Genomic DNA, 22,781 nt, shown 5'->3' with positions numbered 1-22,781 from the left:
GCCCTGGCCCATGTCCACAGCCTGAAGGCCCCCCTCCAGCCCAAGGCAGGAGGATCCACAGCTCCCCACAGCTCCCCACAGCTCCCCGAGCAGCTCTTACCCTGACATGGCTCTGGCCAGGGGAAGGGGTCTTGGAGCCACAGCCCGGCTATGGAAAGAACCATGCACCCTCCATCTGCCCTGGGCCAGGGGACCTAGGAGGGGTGGGGACATGGGAAGGAGGCTGCTCTCGGCCACCTGACCCCGGGCTGCTGGAGGGTCCGTGGCATGGCACCCCATGCTACCCAGGATCCCCAGCCAGGCTCCAGCTGCCAGCCTAGATGGGGCCTCAGGTGGAATAGGAGGAGCAGGGGGCAGAGCCTCTGGCAAAAAGTGAACGGACCAGACCTCGTCCACTTTCAAGAAGTGGGAGGGCCATGGCCCTCCGGGCCCCCCTATTCCAGCGCCCCAACCCCACGAGTGGCAGTAGCTATGTTGGTGGGAGAAGCTCTTCTGCTGACATAGTGCTGTCCACACGGGTGCTTAAGTTGGCATAAGTTATGTTGCTCAGGAGGGTGGGTAATTCACACCTGTGAATGACATAACTTATGTCGACTTAAGCTGTAGTATAGGCATAGTCTGAGGCGCTGGCCACTTGTGATCATTTAAAGAACCTATAGCATTTTTCTCAGAATTATAGGTGTTAATTCCACTGTCCTGGCCATATTCTGATTTGAGTATCAATATTATTTCTTTTTAAATGTCTGCTGCAATTTCAGTCATGCATATTTTTCCTCATTGCCTGTCCTAAACTGTTGTGTACTGCTGCGTACTGTTAAGGCAAGTACAATGAATGTGTGGGTCAATGGTTTCATAAAGCATTTAGGAGTATTCCTAAATGAAAGGTACTATAAATGTTGTTAGTTGTTCTATTGGAAGGTAAATAGCTTTTTAGTTAACAAATTTATTTGTCACTTATTTACAGTTAACACATATAACAGAATGTGTATTCCATAAGCGTTTTACACTGTTTTTCTACAAAGCATTTCTTTTCAACTTTGAAGAACTTTCAGTCATTGAAGAACTCTATCAGGTTAAAAATATGACATATTTATAGAATAATTTCCATATACTATGTTAAACTTTGAAGAACTTTCAATCATTGAAGAACTCTATCAGGTTAAAAATATTACATATTTATAGAATAATTTCCATATACTATGTTAAAATTCCTCTTATAAATTGTTAAAACTGATAAAATTTTAAAAACTAAATTTACTTTTCATTTAAGATGTTTGTTTACTTTTTGCATTTTATTCAATTTAGAGACTGAAGTTTCACTTTTGTTTTTAGTGATTTTCCTAGTAAATTTCACTTTCCAGTTCCCGTGCACTTGGACAAAGCTACAATTTTGGCAGTGTAAATAATGCAGGAAAATGTTTGGTTTAAAAAATATCTTTACATTGGCATTGAACAAAAATATAGACTTTTTTTTTATTGGTCCTAGGTTCTGTAGAAGCTTATTTGTATAAAACCTAAATTCTGGGCTTTGTTTGAGCTGGCAGTATCTCCTTCAGATATGCATGAAACCTGACAAAATATAATGCCATGATACTATTCTGATGGATCACTGCTTTATGTAACGAGGTATTAATAGTCAGCTGTGAAAATGTTTTGTTCTTTTTCAGAGTCTTTACTGCCAGATGATTACATAGTTCCTCTTGATTGGAAAACATCAAAGCAGATCCATTTACTATGGAAGACATCTGTGGAGGTATGGGTTTAAGTTGTCTGCAAGGCTTTCTTGTATTTTAGAAGTAAAGAGGCACCATTTACTTTAGGGTGTAACCAGCATTTTCTGAAGAAGTGGGCCCAGGTCACCTGCCATGTCCTCATTGAGCCACCATCTCTCCTTCCAGAGTGAGACCATAAGTGGAAGAGGCAGTGTGAGAAGATGGCATCCTGGGGTTCTGGGAAGCAGGGAGCTGGGTCAAGGGAGTGCCGGGAGCCAGAGCCCCATGAGAAGCTGCCATCCCAGGTCCCTCCCCTCCCCTCCCCTCCCCTCCCAAGGACCAGCTGGGACCTTCCCTCCCCCCGGAAAGACTAGGGGAGACTGTGAATTTGTGTTAGCATCTATGCCCCTCCTGCTGCTCCCCCCCCGCCCCGCAGTCATTGTGCTTCTGGATTCAGTTCATGTGGAGAAAGAGTATTTCTTGCTGGTAGGTCCATGTTTTATATAAATGAATACAAACGGTGAAGGAAGAGGCATTATATAGATCCTGTCTTGCAAGCCCTGTGCAAGGGAGAGTTCTAACCTATAGCAGGGTTGAGGGTTTAGGTGGACAGAGCAGCAAAAAAAATATGAACCAGTCAACAAAAATAAAACTGCTCCCTATTGCTCAGGGTCCTTCTTTTTACCCTGCAGATACAGTCCTCCTCCTTCCTTTTCCTCCTCCTTCTGCTGCCCTCTAATCAGACTCCACCCCCGGTATCTGCAGTTCCTTACCCATCACTTCAAGCAAAAATGCTCACAGAGTATGTGCTGAGTGGCTGACTGGGACTTAGCTTACTTTGTCTGGTCAGAAACTGTAATTGTTTCACACTCTGTCAGTGCACTCCATTCAGAGACCCAGCTCAGTGCCACTCCCCTCTGTCGGTGAAGAGAAAAAGAGCCTTTCTCCAAACCTTCCTCCCTTGTGGGGATAGATAAGAAGAAATCACCCTAAGTGTGTTGAGGGGAGGAGGTGAATGAGCTTAGACTCATAGAAACTGGAAGTGACTTCAGGGAGGCAGATCTAGCTTATATGACTGATGAGGGCAATTATATGTATCTTATGACTTTAAAAACAAACTTTATATTTGTGGATAATCTAAGCACTATACCCAAATGTACAGACACTCTTTTCTCAACCTATGTATTATATAATTTTTTTAACATTAGCTTTAATAAAATTCATGTGCTTGGAGGGTATACAAGGGAGAATTTGATTGATGGGATAATGTATAAGGTGTATGTGTGAATGGTGGAGGAATGAATTAAGGGAGACAAGGGAAATCAGAAAAATTATACTCTAAAAATAAGTTTAAGGGGAAACAGAATTAAAAAAGAAAAGTTATGCCAAGATAGCTAGGCAATGGAAAGGAAAAAGTAGGGAAAGGAAAAAAGAGTGGACAGGGAACACAGTACATTTTAAAAACGTTTAATGCTAGTGTTGTTTTAAATAATTGTAAAATGAGATAGAATAGCTGGATGGGTAGGGGAAAGTAGTGCACACATTGAAATTCCCTTAGAAGAGCAAACTGTGTAAGGCTGTGTCAGATCTCTGTGCATACTTAGAACCTCTCTCATTTAAACAGGAGTTTGGGTGAAGACGATTTTTAGGATGGGGCTCTGTATGTATACATATATTTATATACTGTTTCCAAACTTTCAGAAAGTAGCCTCTACATGCATGGATATCTATATCCATACTTTGAGCATTGTCATTGGCACTTACAGTTGATAGAATTTACATATGCAAAACCCGTCACTTGCGTGCACAAGTGATAGACTGTCACATGTGCCTTCACATATGTGTGATCCAATAATATGCATGCAAAACAGAGGCTGGGTTTGGCCCTCTTAGAATATTTGTCCCACTATATACATATATACATATTTGAACATGCAGGCATTCTCTACTGGTTGAGGGTACAGTATAATTTCACATGTTAGGAAATACCCCATTATTGATAAAGTAGGACAATGCAGAGCTGTAAGTGTAAATGTAACATAGTTTCATATTTCAATATTACATATTTGTATACTGTTTATATCAGAGTAGTTTAGTCAATAGTTGGACTGAATCATATTTCTGAAATAATTTTTTGTATTTCTTAACCTTTTGTTTGTCACTTCTCAATGAAAGGATAGCCTATTACTAGGGCTGTTGTTTTATGGAGGCAACTTTTAGGAGATAATACAGGATAGTGTGATGAAAAGGACAAAAGCCTTGTAAATACAGTTTAAAAACTTATGTAATATAATATAGAATTTGTTCTGTACACTGATTACTCAATCCCCCCCCCATCATCATATAGATTTTCTTTTTCTTCTTCTCTCCTTTATTATTGCTTATTTTATTTGTTTTTAGAGGAAACAGAAAAAGAATGGATTACAGAATGGGAATTCCTTGGCTGGTAAGCATAACTTCGTGAACAAAAAGAATGTAAACGTTATTTATTCAGTGCAACAATCAGTTAACGTAGAAGTAAGTAAGTTGAAAGTTACTGTGCCCATAGTATCTGTAACTACTTCTTGTGCAAGTGCAGGATTTTGTACTGTAGTGTATGGTATTAAATGTATGCCTCCATATACAGTATACATACAATGTGGCAGAGTTACAGCTGCTGTGGGACACAATTTTGAATTTCCTCACTTGTGATTTGAAATTCTCCAACTTAACAGTTTTTCTTATTAAATGAATCGAATAATTTTACTTTGAGTTTACTTGAATCCAATTCGGATGAAGCTTAAAGTTGTAGTGCATAGGCTTTCCTTTACTATATTCACTGCCTTGCCTTAATTATATTTAGCTGCTTTCATTATATTCAGCTGTAATGCAAGAAGCATACAGTATCCTATATCCTGTAAGACATTAGCTGAAGCATAAGCTAGTATAAGTGTGGTTAAGTAGGCTGTAACCCTTGGCATAGATTAACGGTTACCTTTAGATTTTAGGAACTAAGGATCGCTTGCTCAATGGTAGGAGGTAGAATGTTCCAGTAAGTGCTACCACAAGGAGCATGGAAGTAATAACCCCAGATCTGCTTAAGCAAGCGATGGCGGATATGATCATGAGTTGAGATTGTAGTTACATGTATTGGTATACTAACCTACAGAAAGAGGACACCTCAACATTAGTAGGATGAGGAAATACACATAAGGAAAAGGGGGAAAACCCCTACTGACTATGCATTAGATATGGTGGCATCAGCATAACGTATTATAGAAGTTGCATGCCAGTCCGTGGGCAGTAGGAGAGAGAAATGTAGCCCTTAGTAGGGACCAGAATGATGACCACTAGTGGTGAGGAGGAAGGTTATGGTGATGAGGAAGATAATGGCTAACATTTCAGGTCATCCTGCAAGGGATGGTGTGAGTATATGGATATTCAGATGTACATTCTGTAGTCTCTCTATCTCCCTTACTGAGTTAGTGTTTGTGACTTTGCTAAATGTATTAATAAACTATTTGGAAATATAGAAGAGTTCCAATTGTGTGAGTGTTGCAATTGTGCACGTTGGGGGTCCCAACTGTATAGTAATTTTAATAATACTGGGCCTGATCTTGGGACAAGAGCCTGTCAACCCTTAAAGTGATAACTGGGAATTCTTAAGTAATCAATATAATAATACATAATCTATATATCGGGCTACAAAGTGGAAAACATGTTGTCTTAGATTTTATCTGTGAAGCGTTGGGGGTCATCAACTCTCATTGAATTCAGTGGGAATTGAAGACGACCAGCACCTCAATGGATCAGGCTCCTTGGCCTCGGAGGAAAGTGAGGTTTGATGAGAACCATCAAGAGCTATGTTAGGTGAAGGAATCCTGTAGTGTTCAGATGGCAGGAGCATGTTTCCAGTTGCCTCACACTGATTTTCATTTCTTAGGATGGGTGGGTCACGACTGACTTCCAGTCAATGTCCTCTTTGGGGACTGGGAGCATCAAAAGCATCTATCCCACAATTCTGCTGTCTTCAGTGGGAGAGCTGGCTTCCAGCAGCCTCCCTCTGTAATCACCAACTGCATCTATCCTCTCACTCTAGCCCATAAGATCTCTGAAGGCAGCTGGAGAATACCCTGCTGGCAGCCTTTCCCTAAAGGTATCTGCTGCAGCAGTGTCTGGTAATGCACACTACTTCACATACTGTATGTATGTGTTCTAAAATACTATATCATAGGAGAATAATCACATCTAGGGAACAGCTTTTGGTGTTTAATATAATTGCACAAGTTGGCATAAGGCCTTCTAAAATTGTTGGAAATGCATGATATAATTATTTCCTGGAGAATGACAGATAACTTGGTGTCTGAAGTTGGGGACAGATCCAGTGGGAAAAGAGAGACCGAGGGTATGTCTACACTGCAATTAAACACCCAAATCTGGCCTGTGTCAGCTGATTTAGGCTCACAGGGCTCGGTATAAGGGGCTGTTTAATTGCAGTGTAGAAGTTGGGCTCAGGCTCTGTGATCCTCCCCCCTCGTGGTGTTCCAGAGCCTGAATTCCAGCCTGAGGCCAAACGTCTACACCTCAGTTAAAGAGCCCCTTAGCCCGAGCTCTTTGAACCAAATTCAGCTGACACATGCCAGCCACAGGTGTTTAATTGCAGTATAGACATACCCTGTAGCTCTTGCCTTGGAAGTTAATTTGCTGGAGAGCCAAGAGAGATTCAGACCAGCAGGGAATGTGTGTAATTGTCAGGGCACAGCTGAAAATCCAACAAACTAGATTAAATATTTTGTGTGTAAAATTGGTAACATTTGTAGTTTTCTAGGGCAATAATCATGTTCTGTAAATAATCTTGACAAATAAAAATGACAAACTATATAAATTATACTTTGGGTGTCATTTGGCAAATTACAATCATATTTTTTTAGTTGGTGCCAAAACTGTGGAGAATACAAATAAAGATTGCCAAAAGAGTCAAGAATCTTCTGAAACCCTTCCAGAAACAAACCTATATCAACATGTAGTAGAAGAGAACTCCGTGACTTATCCAGACAACAAGCACTTGTATAACATATCAACCAATCTTGAATGTCATCTTAAACAGAAAAAGTCAACATGAAGATAAAGGTAACATTTTATAAAACTGTCATTCTTATGGATAATGCTGGTCTAAACAGCTGAAAAACAAAGATTATTCCATTCATTTATAATAAAATGATTTTAAAAATACTAACAGCTCATCCTGTCTGTTAGCACCTATGACTTTACTATAAGTAAATATTTAATTATTTATAGAAATTGGAACAGCTCCAACAGGAGAGACTGAGAGAGACCCATCCCAGAATAGCTATAGCCTGGTGTTTAGGGCACTCACCTGGGATATGGGAGACCCAGGTTAAAGTTCTTTCCAGGCAGAGCGGAGGATCTCCCACATTTCAGGAGAATGCCCTAGCCACCAGCCTATTGGCTATTTTCGGTGGGGAATCTCACTTTCTCCTTTTGACCAGAAATTCCATCTTGGACCTGAGAAACCTTCCTGATAAAAGTTTAATTGAAACTCATATGTTTCAACGTATTTTCTGATGAAAAATGTTTTATCGAAAAAATCCCAACCATCTCTACCTAACATTAACTTGTGCTAACGAACAACACATACTGTGTCTCGTGATCCAGAGGTTGGGAGATTCATTTCTTCAATCCTTTTAATTCTAACTATTCCAAATAATTATCTGATATTTTCCTAGATGATATTTCTCTAACCCATGTTTTGTAGGACAGGACACTGGCTGATATCTTAACCATTAAACTTGTTTATGTTACTATATTTCTAAGCAATACAGAATTAACCTTATTTCTGTATTTTGTGTATGTACAAGTATGTCTGTGTTTATGAAGATATGTGTGAACATTATGAGTGTGGGGAGAAAAAAATTTCCAAGCTCCCAAAAAAAAAAATGTTGGTTTAAATAGAAGTCCTAAAATGTAATGAATATCATTATAATGACAGAGTAAATTTGGGGTGTGATATTCCAAATGAACTAAGGTGGTTATTTTTTACAATTCAGTGCCTCTCTTGTGATACTATACATCCTACCTATCAGACTGTATGTGGATGGATGTTCAGTAAGTTCTTAGTTGAAGTATCTTCACATTTACCCAGAATGGAGTAAACATGGTTTAATTAACCTCTTTGGGGTTTTTAAAATTATGCATATAAATATAGACAGTGACAAATCCAATACGTGATCATGTCATCAAATGGTGAAAGGAGGAGTCTAATAACATTTGAGTTGTTGGTGATTGTGTTATTTTTCATTCTGCCATTTTGAACTCAATAGTGTGAAAGATCTGCTTTTAAGAATGCATAGTCAGGTATAATTACTTATAAATTAAGTTATAATTACTTAAACATACATGTGAGAGTACTGAATGTGTATGAGATATGCAGGGATGTGTGTGAGAACTAGCTCTGAGAGGCTCACAAGAGCCTGTTGTTAAAATGTTGCCATCGGTTTGAAGGGAGGTAATCTCTCTCCCTCTCAAGAAATCACACATTTCCCACCTCCCCAGTGGATGCTAATAAAGTAATCCAGTCAGAAGTGACATTCTGGAGGCTTTTAAAAAAATACTCTGAAATATAAAAATCTTGAAATGGACCATATTTCACCAAATGTCAGGTATTTTAAAAATAAATTTCACAGAGGCGAAGACTCCTGGGAATTTCCACTGTAACCTCTTTAAATTACACAATGCAGTTGAATGCAGTGCTAATGCTATCATCCTAGTCAGTATATTTTTGAGAAACATGTTATAAATATTTCTAGCAAAGTTCAGTTTAATATAAATCTGTTTGCCGAGTGGTGGTGCTTCCTTCCTTTAATAGCTTGTGTGTTTTCGTCTAAATGAATACATTTGTGTCTCTCTGCTCCTCTTTGCACACATATGCCTCCCAGAACATGGTTTGTTTCTGGTTAAGAGACAACATTTTTGTAAGAATTCCTTATCAAAACATTGACAACAAATCAGTGGTTGAATAACTTGTTCTGGGGAATAGACAAATGACTATGATCAAAACTGCTACTGAAATAAGCATCTGTAGATCAATGGAAACAAGTGTTTTTATTTATTAGTTTGTATTACCATAGTAGTTAGAAGCTGTAATCAGGGACGAGGACCCTATTATGCTAGGTGCTGTACAAACACTGACAAAAAGAAGGTCCCTGCCCCAAAGAGCTTGCAGTCTAAGACAAGAAACAACAGACAGGTGAATACAAAGAAACAATAAGACAGTATTGGTCAGGATGATAGGGAATGGTCTTAGCACACCAGCAACCTAAGCATTGTCCAGTTTTTTTGCAGGCATCATAGAAAAAGAGAGTTTTAAGCAGAGTTCTGAATGAGGATAATGAGGTAATTTTCTGGATGTTTATGGTCAGCCCCTCCCAAGTGTGAGGGGCACCATAGAAGAAAGCACAAAAGTGCTTATTTGAAAATTTAAGAAGTGGGCAATGAGGCCAGGATCATAAGCCAATCAGCGGCAGGGTACAACATCTTGATTGTGAATGAAAGAAGATAAGTAGGGAAGGGAAAGGGTGTGAAAGTCCAAGTAGCTTATGGAAACATGGACAAATTGCTAAGGATTGAATACAAAAGAACAGAGCAAACATGTAGAGACAAAATCATAAATGCTAAAGCCCAAAATGAGTTACATCTAGCAAGGGACATAGAACGTAAAAAAAAAAAAAAAGAGGGTCTATAAATATATTAGGAGCAAGAAAAAGACAAAAGAAAGTATAGGTCCACTACTTAGCGGGAAAGAAGCTAATAACAGATGACATCAAGAAGGCTGAGGTGTTTAATACCTATTTTGCTTCAGTCTTCACTGAAACAGTTAATAGTGACCAGCTGCTTAGCACAAATAACATTAACAGCAAGGGGGAAGGAACACAAGCCAGGGAAGAACAGTAGAAGAATATTTAGGTAAGTTAGATATATTCAAGTTGGCAGAGACTGATGAAATTTACCCTAGGGTACTTAAGAAACTAGATGAAGCAATCTCAGAACCATTAGCAATGGCCTTTGATAACTCATGAAGGACAGATGAGATCCCTGAGGACTGGATAAGGGCAAACATAGCATCTATTTTAGAAAGGGGCAGAAGGAGGACCTGGGGAATTATAGACTAGTTAGCCTAACTTCGATAACTGGAAAGATACTGGGAACAAATTATTAAACAATCAATTTGCAAGTCTAGACTAGAGGATAATAGTGTAATAGCCAACATGGATTTGTCAAGAACAAATAATGTCTAACCAATCTAATTTCCTTCTTTGACAGGGTAACTGGTCTAATGGGGGGCCGGGGGAGAGAACAATAGATGTGATATATCTTGATTTTAGTAAGGCTTTTGACACAGCCCCACGTGATATAATCATAAGCAAGCTATCAAAATACTGTTTAGATTAAATCACTACAAGGTGGGTGAACAACTGGTTGAAAGACCATATTCAAAGCATAGTTATCAATGGTTCACTGTCAAAATGGGAGGACATATCTAGTGGGTTCCCACAGGGGTCTGTCCTGTGTTTGGTAGTATTCTCCATTTTCATTAATTACTAGGCTAATGGAGTGGAGAGTTTGCTTATAAAATGTGTGGATGACACCAAGATGGGAAGGGGTGCTTTGGGAGACAGGATTAGAATTCAAAATGACCTTGATAAATTGGAGAATTGGTCTGAAATCAGCAAGAATAAATTCAATAAACGTAAGTCCAAAGTACTACATTTAGGAAGTTAAAATTAAATATAGAAGTACAAAATGGGGAATAACTTGTTAGTGAGAAGTACTGCTGAAAAGAATCAGGGGGTTTTAATGGATCACAGAATGAATATGAGCCAACAATGTGATGCAGCTGCAAAAAAGGCTAATGTTGTTCTGGGATGTATTAATGGAGTATCATATGTAAGGCACAAGAGGTAACTGTCCCATTCTACTTGGCACTAGTGAGTACTGTATCCAATTTTGGATGCCACACTAAGAAAGATGTGGACAAATTGGAGGAGTCCAGAGGAGAGCAATAAAAAAGATAAAAGGTTTAGAAAACCTGACCTGTGAGGAAAGGTTAAATAAACTGGACATGTTTAGTCCTGAGAGAAGAAGACTGAGGGGAGACCTGGTAACAGTCTTCATGTATGTTAAGAGCTGTTATAAAGAGGATGGTGATCAATTGTTCTTCATGTCCACAGAACGTAGGACAAGAATTAAAGGGCTTAATCTGCAGGAAGGGAGATTTAGGTTAGGTATTAGAACAAACGTTTCCAACTATAAAGATAGTTAAGTACCAAGGGAGGTTGTGAAATCACTGTCATTGGAAGTTTTTAAGAACAGATGAGACAAATACCTCTCAGGGATGGTGTAATTTGCAGAGTTGTTGTAGTCATGTTGGTCACAGGATATTAAGAGACAGGGTGGGTGAGGTAATATAGAATCATAGAATCATTGAATATCATGGTTGGAAAGGACCTCAGGAGGTCATCTAGTCCAACCCCCTGCACAAAGCAGGACCAATCCCCAACTAAATCATCCCAGCCAGGGCTTTGTCAAGCTTGACCTTAAAAACCTCTGAGGAAGGAGCTTCCACTACCTCCCTAGGTAACCCATTCCAGTGCTTCCCCACCCTCCTAGTGAAAAAGTTTTTCCTAATATCCAACCTAAACCTCCCCCACTGCAACTTGAGACCATTACTCCTTGTTCTGTCATCTGCTACCACTGAGAACAGTCTAGATCCATCCTCTTTGGAACCCCCTTTCAGGTAGTTGAAAGCAGCTATCAAATCCCCCCTCATTCTCCTCTTCTGCAGACTAAATAATCTCAGTTCCCTTAGTCTCTCCTAATAAGTCATGTGCTCCAGCCCCCCTAATCATTTTTGTTGCCCTCCGCTAGACTGTTTCCAATTTTTCCACATCCTTCTTGTAGTGTGGAGCACAGTACTCCAGATGAGGCCTAACCAATGCCGAATAGAGGGGAACGATCACGTCCCTTGATCTGCTGGCAATGCTCCTACTTATACAGCCCAAAATGCCGTTAGCCTTCTTGGCAACAAGGGCACACTGTTGACTCATATCCAGCTTCTCGTCCACTGTAACCCCTAGGTCCTTTTCTGTAGAACTGTTGCCTAGCCACCCAGTCCTTAGCCTGTAGCAGTGCATGGGATTCTTCCGTCCTAAGTGCAGGACTCTGCACTTGTCCTTGTTGAACCTCATCAGATTTCTTTTGGCCCAATCCTCTCACTTGTCTTGGTCACTCTGTATCCTATCCCTATCCTCCAGCATATCTACCACTCCTCCCAGTTTAGTGTCATCTGCAAACTTGCTGAGGGTGCAATCCACGCCATCCTCCAGATCATTAATAAAGATATTGAACAAAACCGGCCCCAGGGCCGACCCTTGGGGCACTCCGCTTGATACCGGCTGCCAACTAGACATGGAGCCATTGATCACTACCCATTGAGCCCGATGATCTAGCCAGTTTTCTATCCACCTTATAGTCAATTCTTCCATCCCAAACTTCAACTTGCTTTATTTAACAATAAAATATCTTTTATTGGTGAGAGAGATAAACTTTCGAGCTTACACAGAGCTCTTCTTCAGATCTGGACCCAGCTCACATTTTATCACAATTATAATGAAAACTTAATGTTCTTTTTGGACAGGTGAGTAAAATATTAAGTGCCCAGTTCTCTAACTTTAGTGGGAAGTATAATCTATTAAATATATGTAGTAAAAGCTATTTTGTCTGGCACTTCACCAACCGGAAAGCTCTATAAACTGGCATTTCTGATCTTCATTGAAATTCTGGTTTATAGTCCGGTTGGCACGGGACTAGCAGGGGGTTGGGGTGCGGGGTGCCGGATATGGGGGGGGCACTCATCTTGGGTGGCTCCTTGCAAGTGACGACCTGTCCTGGCTGCTCCTAGGCGGAGGTGTGGCAGGCGGCTCCGCGCGCTGCCCCGCCCCAAGTGCTAGCTCCGCAGCTCCCATTGGTGGGGAATCACAGCCAATGGGAGCTGCGGGGGCAGTGCATGTGGGTGGAGGCAGCGCACAGAGCTGCCTGCCGGGCCTCTGCCTAGGAGCAGCCGGAACAGGTCACCACTTGCGGGGAGCCGCCCGAGGTGAGTGCCCCCTGGATCCAGCATCCCGCACCCCCTTCTGCACCCCAACCCACTGCTCTGAGTCCTCTCCCACACCCAAACTTCCTACCAGAGCCTACGCGCTGCATCCCCTCCCACACCCAAACTCCCTCCCTCTTAGTTAACTGGCATTTTTCACTTACTGGCATCCCCCATTCCCCCAACATGCCAAATAAAACAGCTTTTACTGTATTACTTTGTAAGAACTGTGTGATGTAGTGAGTATACAGATATCCACAGATTACATTTCTAGTTTACTGAATCTTTCCCATGTTGGTATAACCTTTAATTTACACTCTATTATTATTCAGCATAAGATAAAACTGTAACAGTCTGCAGAGAAAGGTATGCTAATACCATAGACATGTGGATAGTCAGTGCATTTATGAGCACAGAGAGCTAGCCATAAACAGTCTCTTCTCATCATTAAATGCAAAACCTCTACACAAAACAAAATAGATCTTTAGACTATTGACATTTTATGCTAGAACTAAAGCTCAAATGAAGGAGAATACTACCCCCTTTGTTAAAATAAAATTATTTGTTTAAATATACGCAGAGATTGGACAAATGTGGAGAAAGAACTCCCTTGTACAATGTTTACTAATAGAGTCCAGTGTCACATTTGACTTCAAAAAGAGAGGAAATAATTGATAGGAGACACAAGAGTTATATAGAATACAGGCTTGTATCTACTTAGAAGAGCTTAAGAAATTGTAGATCAAATTGTGCTGATATCTTCCACAGAATTCCTCAGATTTTTTTATAGAAGACAATCAGGTTCCATATAAATTTAACAGAAAAAGAGAAAAGTTTGTACTTGAAATCAGTTTCTGAAGCCTAGCTATGACTGAAGTAATATTGGTGAAATTTTAAGTTCATTTTAAGTATTGTTATCCTTTATTCCTATTCTTGTTTTTGATTCTTCATGATGTCTAGCTCCTTGTCTTGCTCCAGCTCTGACATTGTCTTCCTATCTTCCCTTCCTCTATATTCTTTTCAGTCTTCCCACCTTTTCTACTCTCCACTTCATTTCTTTTCTAAGGGTATGTTTACACTACGAAATTAGGTTGATTTTATAGAAGTCAATTTTTAGAAATCGATTTTATACAGTCGATTGTGTATGTCTCCACTAAGCGCATAAAGTCAGCGGAGTGTGTCCTCAGTACTATGGCCATCATCGACTTATGGAGGGGTGCACTGTGGGTAGCTATCCCACAGTTCCAGCAGTCTCTGCTGCCCATTGGAATTCTGGGTTAAGCTCCCAATACCTGATGGGGCAAAAACATTGTTGAGGGTGGTTTTGGGTACATGTCGTCAGTCGCCCCTCCCTCCGTGAAAGCAACAGCAGACAATCATTTTGCGCCTTTTTTCTTGGGTTACCCATGCAGATGCCATACCACGGCAAGCATGGAGCCTGCTCAGCTCACCTCTGCTGTTGTGAGCATTGTAAACACCTCGCGCATTATCCTGGAGTATGTGCAGAACCGGGCTAAGAGGACAATTGTGATGAGGACATGGACACAGACGTTTCTGAAAGCATGGGCTGTGGCAATTGGGACGTCATGGTGGCCATGGAGCTGGCTGATACAGTGGAACGCCGATTCTGGGCCCGGCAAACAAGCACAGACTGGTGGGACAGCATAGTGTTGCAGGTATGGGATGATTCACAGTGGCTGCGACACTTTTGCATGCGTAAGGCCACTTTTCTTGAACTTTGTGAGTTGCTTTCCCCTGCCCTGAAGTGCAGGAATACCAAGATGAGAGCTGCCCTGACAGTTAAGAAGCGAGTGGTGATAGCCCTGTGGAAGCTTGCAACACCTGACTGCTACTGGTCAGTCAGGAATGAATTTGGAGTGGGCAAGTCTACTGTGGGGACTGCTGTAATCCAAGTAGCCAGTGCAATCAGTGACGTTCTGTTATCCAGGGTAGTGACTCTGGGAAATGTGCAGGTCATACTGGATGGCTTTACTGCAGTGGGGTTCCCTAACTGTGGTGGGGCGATAGACAGAACACACATCCCTATCTTGGCACCGGACCACCTTGCCAACCAGTACGTCAACCGCAAGGGGTACTTCTCAATGGTGCTGCAAGCACTAATGGATCACAAGGGACTTTTCACCGACATCAACGTGGGATGGCCGGGAAAGGTGCATGACACTTGCATCTTTAGGAACTCAGGGCTGTTCGAGCAGTTGCAAGAAGGGACTTACTTCTCAGACCAGAAAATTACCGTTGGGGATGTTGAAATGCCAATAGTTATCCTTGAGGACCCAGCCTACCCCTTGCTCCCATGGCTCATGAAGCTGTACACAGGCAGCATGGACAGTAGTAAGGAGCAGTTCAACTATAGGCTGAGCAAGTGCAGAATGGTGGTAGAATGGCCTTTGGATGTTTAAAAGCTCGCTGGCGCTGTTTGCTGACTAGGTTAGACCTCAGCGAAACCAACATTCCCATTGTTATTGCTGCTTGCTGTGTGCTCCATAATATCTGTGAGAGTAAAGGGGAGATGTTTATGGCGGGGTGGGAGGTTGAGGCAAATCTCTTGGTGGCCGATTTTGAGCAGCCAGACACCAGGGCAGTTAGAAGAGCACAGCTAGGCATGTTACGCATCAGAGAGGCTTTGAAAACCAGTTTCATGACTGGCCAGGCTACGGTGTCACAGCTGTGTGTGTGTGTGTGTGTTCTTGCTGCAAACCTGCCCCCTTTGTTGATTTTAATTCCCTGTAAGCCAACCACCATCCCCGCTTCGATCACAGCTGGCAAAGAAAATAAAGTAACTATTGTTTTGAAACCATGCATTCTTTCTTTATTAATTTTTTTTAAAAAAGTGAGATAACTGACAAGGTAGCCCGGGTGGGGTGGGGTGGGGTGCGGGAGGACAAGGCCACATTGCTTATTGTAGCCACACTACAAATCAAAACTGTTTGAATGACAGCCTTCTGTTGCTTGGGCCATCCTCTGGAGTGGAGTGGCTGGGTGCCCAGAGCCTCCCACGTTCTTGGGCGTCTGGGTGAGGAGGATATGGAACTTGGGTAGGAGGGCAGGCGGTTATACCATGGAGGCAGCGGGGGTCTGTGTTCTTGTTGGCTTTCCTGCAGCTCCAACAGATGCTTCATCATGTCCGTTTGCTCCCCCATTAGCCTCAGCATCGCCTCCTGCCTCTGCTCTTCGCACTCACTTAATGCTTTCCTGGCCTCTACCACTGAACGCCTCCATGCATTAAGCTGTGCCCTATCAGTGCAGGAGGACTGCATGAGCTCGGAAAACATGTCATCACAAGTGCGTTTTTTTTGCTTTCTAATCTGCAATAACTTCAGGGACGGAGATGATGGGGAAGCACAGAAACATTTGCACCTGGGGGGAGATAAAAAGGGAGAGTAAAATTTAAGATGATACATTTCTGAGAACAAAAGGAAGACTCTTTCACAGTGAATCAAGCAATTCACAGCACATGTGCTTTAGGTACAAGGTCACATTTTGCCTTTTATATTGAGCACCTGCCGGTATGGTGACACATCACACACAGCTGGGCAACAGAATTTGGTTTCCAGGCAGCCATGGTAAGCCTTTTGGTACACGGGGTTGAGCTTCTTCCACCTTCATAACATGTGGGAATGGTTTCAAACTGCAGCGCCATCCTTTCCCATAGCAAGCTATGCTGGTTGGGTTTCACCGGAGGGGCTGCGGTTTTCAGGTGGATGTGCAGCACACACCTCCCCCCACCCCACCGCATGGCTATTCTCTGGGATGATCCCTTCACCCGTCCTCCTGCCACGTGGCTATTCTCTGGGATGATCCCTTTACCCCTCCCCGCGCCGCGTGGCTATTCTCCAGGACGATCCCTTTTAGCCAAGTGCAAACAACCCAGCATGAACGGGGTCCTTTTACTGTTCCCTTATAAAAATTCCCCTATTTCAACCAAGTGACCGTGAATGATATCACTCTCCTGAGGCTAACACAGAAAGATAAAGACTGAATGTTGCTTGAATGCGACCAAAACCCAGGACCATTCGCTGCCATGTTTTGTCCTGCAATGATTCCAGACTACTTGCTACTGGCTTGGCATGGTAAAGTGTCCTACCGTGGAGGACAAAATAAGGCAGAGGCTTTCAGAGTACCTCCACGAGAGCTTCATGGAGATTTCCCTGGAAGATTCCCACTCCATCCCCAGACACGTTAACAGTCTTTTCCAGTGGCTGTACTAGCCGCAAATGCATCCCAATTCTTCAGGGCAAATCAAACATTAAACACTATTGCTTTTAAATCCCGTACTGTAGTTACAAATGTGCACTCACCAGAGATGCCTTCTCCGGCTTCAGGGTCGGGGATCCCGCCTTGGGAGGGTATTGGATCCAGGGTGATGAAAAGGTCCTGGCTGTCAGGGAGAACTGATTCACTGCTTGCCTGCTGCGCATTCATCTCCTCCTCCTCGTCTTCCTCATCTGCAAAATCCTCCTTGTTGCGTGAGAGTCCCCCCTTGCAGGTGTCCACAGACAGTGGTGGGGTAGTGGTAGGGTCCCCGCCTAGAATACCATGCAGCTGATCATAGAAGCGGAATCTATGGGGCTCTGACCCAGAGCGACCGTTTGCCTCCTTTGTCTTTTGGTAGGTTTGCCTGAGCTTAAGTTTCACACGGCACTGCTGTATGTCCCTGTTATAGCCTCTCTCCACCATGCCCTGTACGATTTTGGCATATATATTAGCATTTCCTCTTTTTGATCAGAGTTCAGCCTGCACAGATTCTTCTCCCCATACAGCAATCAGATCCAGTGTCTCCCTTTCGGTCCATGCTAGAGCTCATTTGCGATTCTGGGCGGACTGCATGGTCACCTGTGCTGCTGAGCTCGACACGCTGACCAAACAGGAAATGAAATTCAAAATTTCCCTGGGCTTTTACTGTGTACCTGGCTAGTGCATCGGAGTTAAAAGTGCTGTCCAGAGCGGTCACATTGGAGCACTCTGGGATAGCTCCCGGAGGCCAATACTGTGTAATTGCATCTGCACTACCCCAAATTCGACCCAGCAAGGTTGATTTTGCAGGGGAGGAGTACAGAAGTCGATTTTAAGAGCCCTTTAGGTCGACGGAATGGGGTTGGTTGTGTAGACGCGTTCATTTTAAAATCGACCTAATGCGGCTAAATTCGACCTACCCCGTAGTGTAGACCAGGGCTAAGCCTTCAAAATCCCTCTTTGTACCTCCTTCAAAAGGAGGAATGAAAATCAAACTGTAAAACTGAGAAGGAAATAGATCCCTTTATCAGGGACTGGAGGTGAACAATTATCGTTTAATACTCTCTTTTAGTCATAAGGTGGGATGTGGCAATATTGAAACAATGTTTACAACAGTTAGTATTTTTAAAATCTGCATTGGTTATTGGTTATTATGATGCTGCAGCAGGCTCTCTTCTTTTATATTACAGAAATTTGTCAAGCTTGGCACCATCATGGAAGGACCTCAGTTTACAATCAAGTGTTATAAATGTAAGGAAGAACCTGGGAGAAGTATTCAGTGTAGAATTTGGTGCTGAATCCATGACCCTCAGTAATCCTTAGGCTTTATATCCACATAGCCACCCATTCTGGTTTTGAAATAAAAAAATTGTAATAATATTTGATTGTCAAATGGCCAGTTTCAGAAGTCACTTAATATCCATGCTTCTTTTACTCATCCTTCTATGGCACAGAGAGACTGAAAATAAAGGAGATTGTTTTTCCCAATGTTTAGTCTGAAGCAAAAATAGCAAAAAGAATTCCACATTGACTGATTTCTGTGTTTACAAACCAAAGGAAGGGGAGGGGTCTGTTGTCTACATAAACTGTAAACGTTAGACTCCTGGATCTAATTCATTACTTGAACGCAGAAATATTTGCTATATGCATTAGAAGGTAATGGCTTGATGGTAACAATGCATTTGCAGAGCGGGATATCTGTCTTCACTGCTGGTGTCCCTTTATAAGTCTTGTGTTTGTGGCAAGTTAGATGATTTATCCTTTATACTTCTGTTTTCTCCTATTCCCTGTTACTAATTGTTTTCATCCCTTGCCTCCTTATGATACTAAATGGAGCAAGTCTTCATCAGTCTCTCCTCCCTGTTCCTTGTTCCACAAATACTTAACCTTTTCTTGTTCATATTTACTCTGTCTTGAACCCATGCTTGCAGTCTCCCTTACACTACATTGATAGAGACTTATTTCTGACGATAGAAATAAGTAGAAGTCATCTTTGATTTTTCATTATTGGGGCTGATCTAAATCCCATTGAAGTCAATGGAGACAGTCCCCTTAACTTCAATTGGCTTTTGATTGGGCCTTCTATGAACATTGATATTTATCAGGGGGGAGCCGTGTTAGTCTGTATCCACAAAAACAACAAGGAGTCCGGCACCTTAAAGATTAACAGATTTATTTGAGCATAAGCTTTCATGGGTAAAAACCTCACTTCTGCAGATGCATGGAGTGAAAGTTACAGAGGCAGACATAAATATACTGACACATGAAGAGAAGGGAGTTACCTCACAAGTGGAGAACCAGTGTTAACAGAGCCAATTCGATCAGGGTAGATGTAGTACACTCCCAACAATAGATGAGGAGGTGTCAATTCCAGGAGAGGCAAAGCTGCTTCTGTAATGAGCCAGCCACTCCCAGTCCCTATTCAAGCCCAAATTAATGGTGTTAAATTTGCAAATGAATTTTACTTCTGCTGTTTCTCTTTGAAGTCTGTTTCTGAAATTTTTTGTTCAAGTATGGCTACTTTCAAATCTGTTATAGAACGTCCAGGAAGATTGAAGTGTTCTCCCACTGGCTTTTGGGAGACACGGACACAGCCCAGAGCCCCAACCAGGGGTATTGTATCTGCTACCCAAGATCCATAAACCTGGAAACCCTGGACACCCCATCATCTCGGGCATTGGCACTCCTACAGCAAGATTATCTGGCTACGTAGACTCTCTCCTTAGACCTTACGCTACCAGCACTTCTAGCCAGATAATCTTGCTGTAGGAGTGCCAATGCTCTGGGCTGTGTCCGTGTCTCCCAAAAGCCAGTGGGAGAACACTTCAATCTTTCTGGACATTCTATAACAGATTTGAAAGTAGCTATACTTGAACAAAAAATTTCAGGAACAGACTTCAAAGAGAAACAGCAGAACTAAAATTCATTTGCAAATTTAACACCATTAATTTGGGCTTGAATAGGGACTGGGAGTGGCTGGCTCATTACAGAAGCAGCTTTGCCTCTCCTGGAATTGACACCTCCTCATCTATTGACTACATCCACCCTGATCGAATTGGCCCTGTCAACACTGGTTCTCCACTTGTGAGGTAACTCCCTTCTCGTCATGTGTCAGTATATTTGTCTGCCTCTGTAACTTTCACTCCATGCATCTGCAGAAGTGAGGTTTTTACCCACAAAAGCTTATGCTCAGATAAATCTGTTAGTCTTTAAGGTGCCACTGGACTCCTTATTGATATTTAGTTATTTATATTACCATCAATGATGCTCCTTTTGCCTCTGTTGTCTGATGGAAAACTTTGAAAATAACCTAATTAAAAATAATTATTTTCCTGGTATAACACATTTTTGTGTTTTACTTCCCTAGTTTTAATTGCTGGGTTTTTCCTTCAGAATTAATTAGCTGCTGCTTATTCCTGACCTGAAGCCATAGTCTTGTTGGTAGCATCTCTATTTGTTGCTGTGGAAATTATAATAGCACTAACAGAAGATTGATTTCATGTGGGGAATGAGCAACAAAAGCAGACTAACAATGCTTATGTTTTTAAAATAGAATTTCCGTTTTTGTTGAGGCATTAATGGGTTTCAAAATTTTGTCTGTTCTTTGGAGGATATAGGAACGGTGTGGCTCAACGGTGCTTTAGGACTTCCATGGGGAAGCATCAAATTGCTCTGCTGCCAGTAGTGTTGTGCTGCACAGCTCACAATCATTCCATTTCTTAAACTGGCGCTCAGTTACTTGGTGTTTCTGAGAGGCAGAGATGGGGAGTGGAGAATGTCCCAGAGGTGCTGCAGGAGGAGAGTGGTCAAGTAGCACTGAATGACCAGCACTCATACATAAATGGTGTCAGAACAAGTGTGGGAGGGGTGAGGAGCCCAGAAGGGAATGAATGCGGTGTGGTGAACTAGAGAGGGAGGGGAAAAGCAAGAGGACATATGTAACAGGAAGGGGAATGGAAAGAGGGGATAAAGTATGAAGAGGAAATAGTTTTGGCTATAAAAAGGAGTAATAACACGCAGGAGGAGAGAAGGAATTTAAAAGCAGTAAAGATAAAGACTAACAATAGAAAAGGAAGTGGGGAGAAGGTGAAAGGACAAATTGATAGTTTATGGCATAGTCAGATGGCACTACAAAATAAAGAAATACATAGTTACACATAAAGAAAACAGAAGGGAAGAGAGAAAATGCTACTTACCACTAGCACAACTTTTGTCAATCACAGAGGGCCCTGTCACAGGAGTGGATGAAAGCTTCTCTGTGATGCGTGGGAATGAACAGAGAAGGACAAAAATTACCTTGACTCATGGCAGAAGTGGAAAAAATAAAAGACCAGGGGGTGGAAGAGTGGAGAGGCTATCACATTAGAAAGCTTAGTTTGCATATGTTTGTCAAACAAACAAACTATCTGGATTAGGTTACCACAGTCCTCTCCCCCCCCACATGCTTCAGATTAAAAAACAATTTAATACAGTTTCTCTGACTTGGGCATCTCTTATCTTCTGCCCTCCCGCCATTTCCCCCTCACCAGTATTTTATTATGTATCAGCTCCTGACCAGAACGCCTGCTAAAGGATTGCTGCTTTGTGATCTAAACTATCTGCAATTTCCCCACAGGCTCTAATGTAAAACCAATAAACAAAATTGAATAAGCAGCTCTAGCACATCAGCATTTCTAAAATTATTAGTGCACCACTGGCAAAACTGGTACTTCCATTTTGCTTAATATTGTTTTCCCTTGGGAGAAAATGTACTGTACTTCTGCCAATATGAACACTATATAAAATAATAAGGGGGTTGGTATTTCACATTGGTTGCAACATTAGTGCAGCATAATTTAGCATGAAACACTAGTGACGTTAGAACAGGTCTCATTTAATTTAAAGAAAGATTCACTCAAACATTTAACCAGAAATGTGATTTTTTTTCCTATTTATGTTTATTTGGCAAAGAATAGGAATCTGAGTACATTTACTGTCCATGAAATTTAATCTTGTTAACTGAGTATTGAACTTCCAGAACACCTGAAATAAAAAAGAAATGTCAAAATCTCTCTATCTTTTTTTTTTTATGAAAAAGAAAAGGTTTTGAGGTTTGACTCTTACAGGAATACTGTGAGTTTAAAAATTAAATTGAAAAATCATTTTGTAAGCACCTAGAGGATAATAAAATTATAAGGAATAGCCAGCAAGGATTTGTCAAGAACAAATCATGCCAACCATTATAATTTCCTTCTTTGACAGGGTTACTGACCTGTTGGATGGGAGGAAGAAGTAGACATCATATATCTGTGGCTTTTGTCACAGTTCCACATGACATTCTCATAAGCAAACTAGTGAAATACAGTCCAGATGAAATTATTGTAAGGTGGGTGCACAACTGGTTGAAAGACTACACAAAGAATAGTTATCAATTGTTTGCTGTCAAACTGGAAGGGTGGGGCCAGCAGGGTCCCACAACGCTCAGTCCTGGGTCCATTCGTATTCAATATTTTCATTAATGACTTGGATAGTAGAGTGGAGCATATGCTTATAAAATTTGTGGATGACACCAAGATGGGAGAGGCTGCAAGCACTTTGGAGGACAGGATTAGAATTCAAAATGACCTTGACAAATTAGAGAATTCTTAAGAAGGAAAAATCAAATGCACAACTAAAAAAATGGAGCA

General features: G+C 41.7%; 1 protein-coding gene across 10 annotated transcripts in view; it reads left to right on the top strand.

Moving 5' to 3' along the window:
• The window catches only part of LOC102945514 (NEDD4-binding protein 2-like 2), a 105,546-nt gene extending 83,061 nt beyond the window's left edge, over positions 1–22,485 (top strand). For 6 of the 10 annotated variants that reach the window (XM_027828304.3, XM_043531655.1, XM_043531651.1 and 3 more), the window contains 4 exons: positions 1,668–1,753; positions 4,113–4,158; positions 6,623–6,821; positions 18,306–18,625. In XM_027828304.3, coding sequence (XP_027684105.2) covers positions 1,668–1,753; positions 4,113–4,158; positions 6,623–6,813 — 323 coding nt within the window. In that variant the 3' untranslated portion in view covers positions 6,814–6,821; positions 18,306–18,625. Of the gene's footprint in view, positions 1–1,667; positions 1,754–4,112; positions 4,159–6,622; positions 6,822–14,273; positions 14,319–18,305; positions 18,626–22,356 lie in introns of those variants that run through there. The other 4 variants (XR_003565607.3, XM_037892106.2, XM_027828306.3 and 1 more) reach the window with 4 other exon arrangements.
• The last annotated feature ends 296 nt before the right edge of the window (positions 22,486–22,781 follow it).

Source organism: Chelonia mydas, chromosome 1 (genome assembly GCF_015237465.2).
Source record: "Chelonia mydas isolate rCheMyd1 chromosome 1, rCheMyd1.pri.v2, whole genome shotgun sequence".
Taxonomy (NCBI): Eukaryota; Metazoa; Chordata; order Testudines; family Cheloniidae; genus Chelonia; species Chelonia mydas.
Note: the sequence above shows the minus strand (reverse complement) of the source record. Positions and strands in the feature narration are given on the sequence as shown.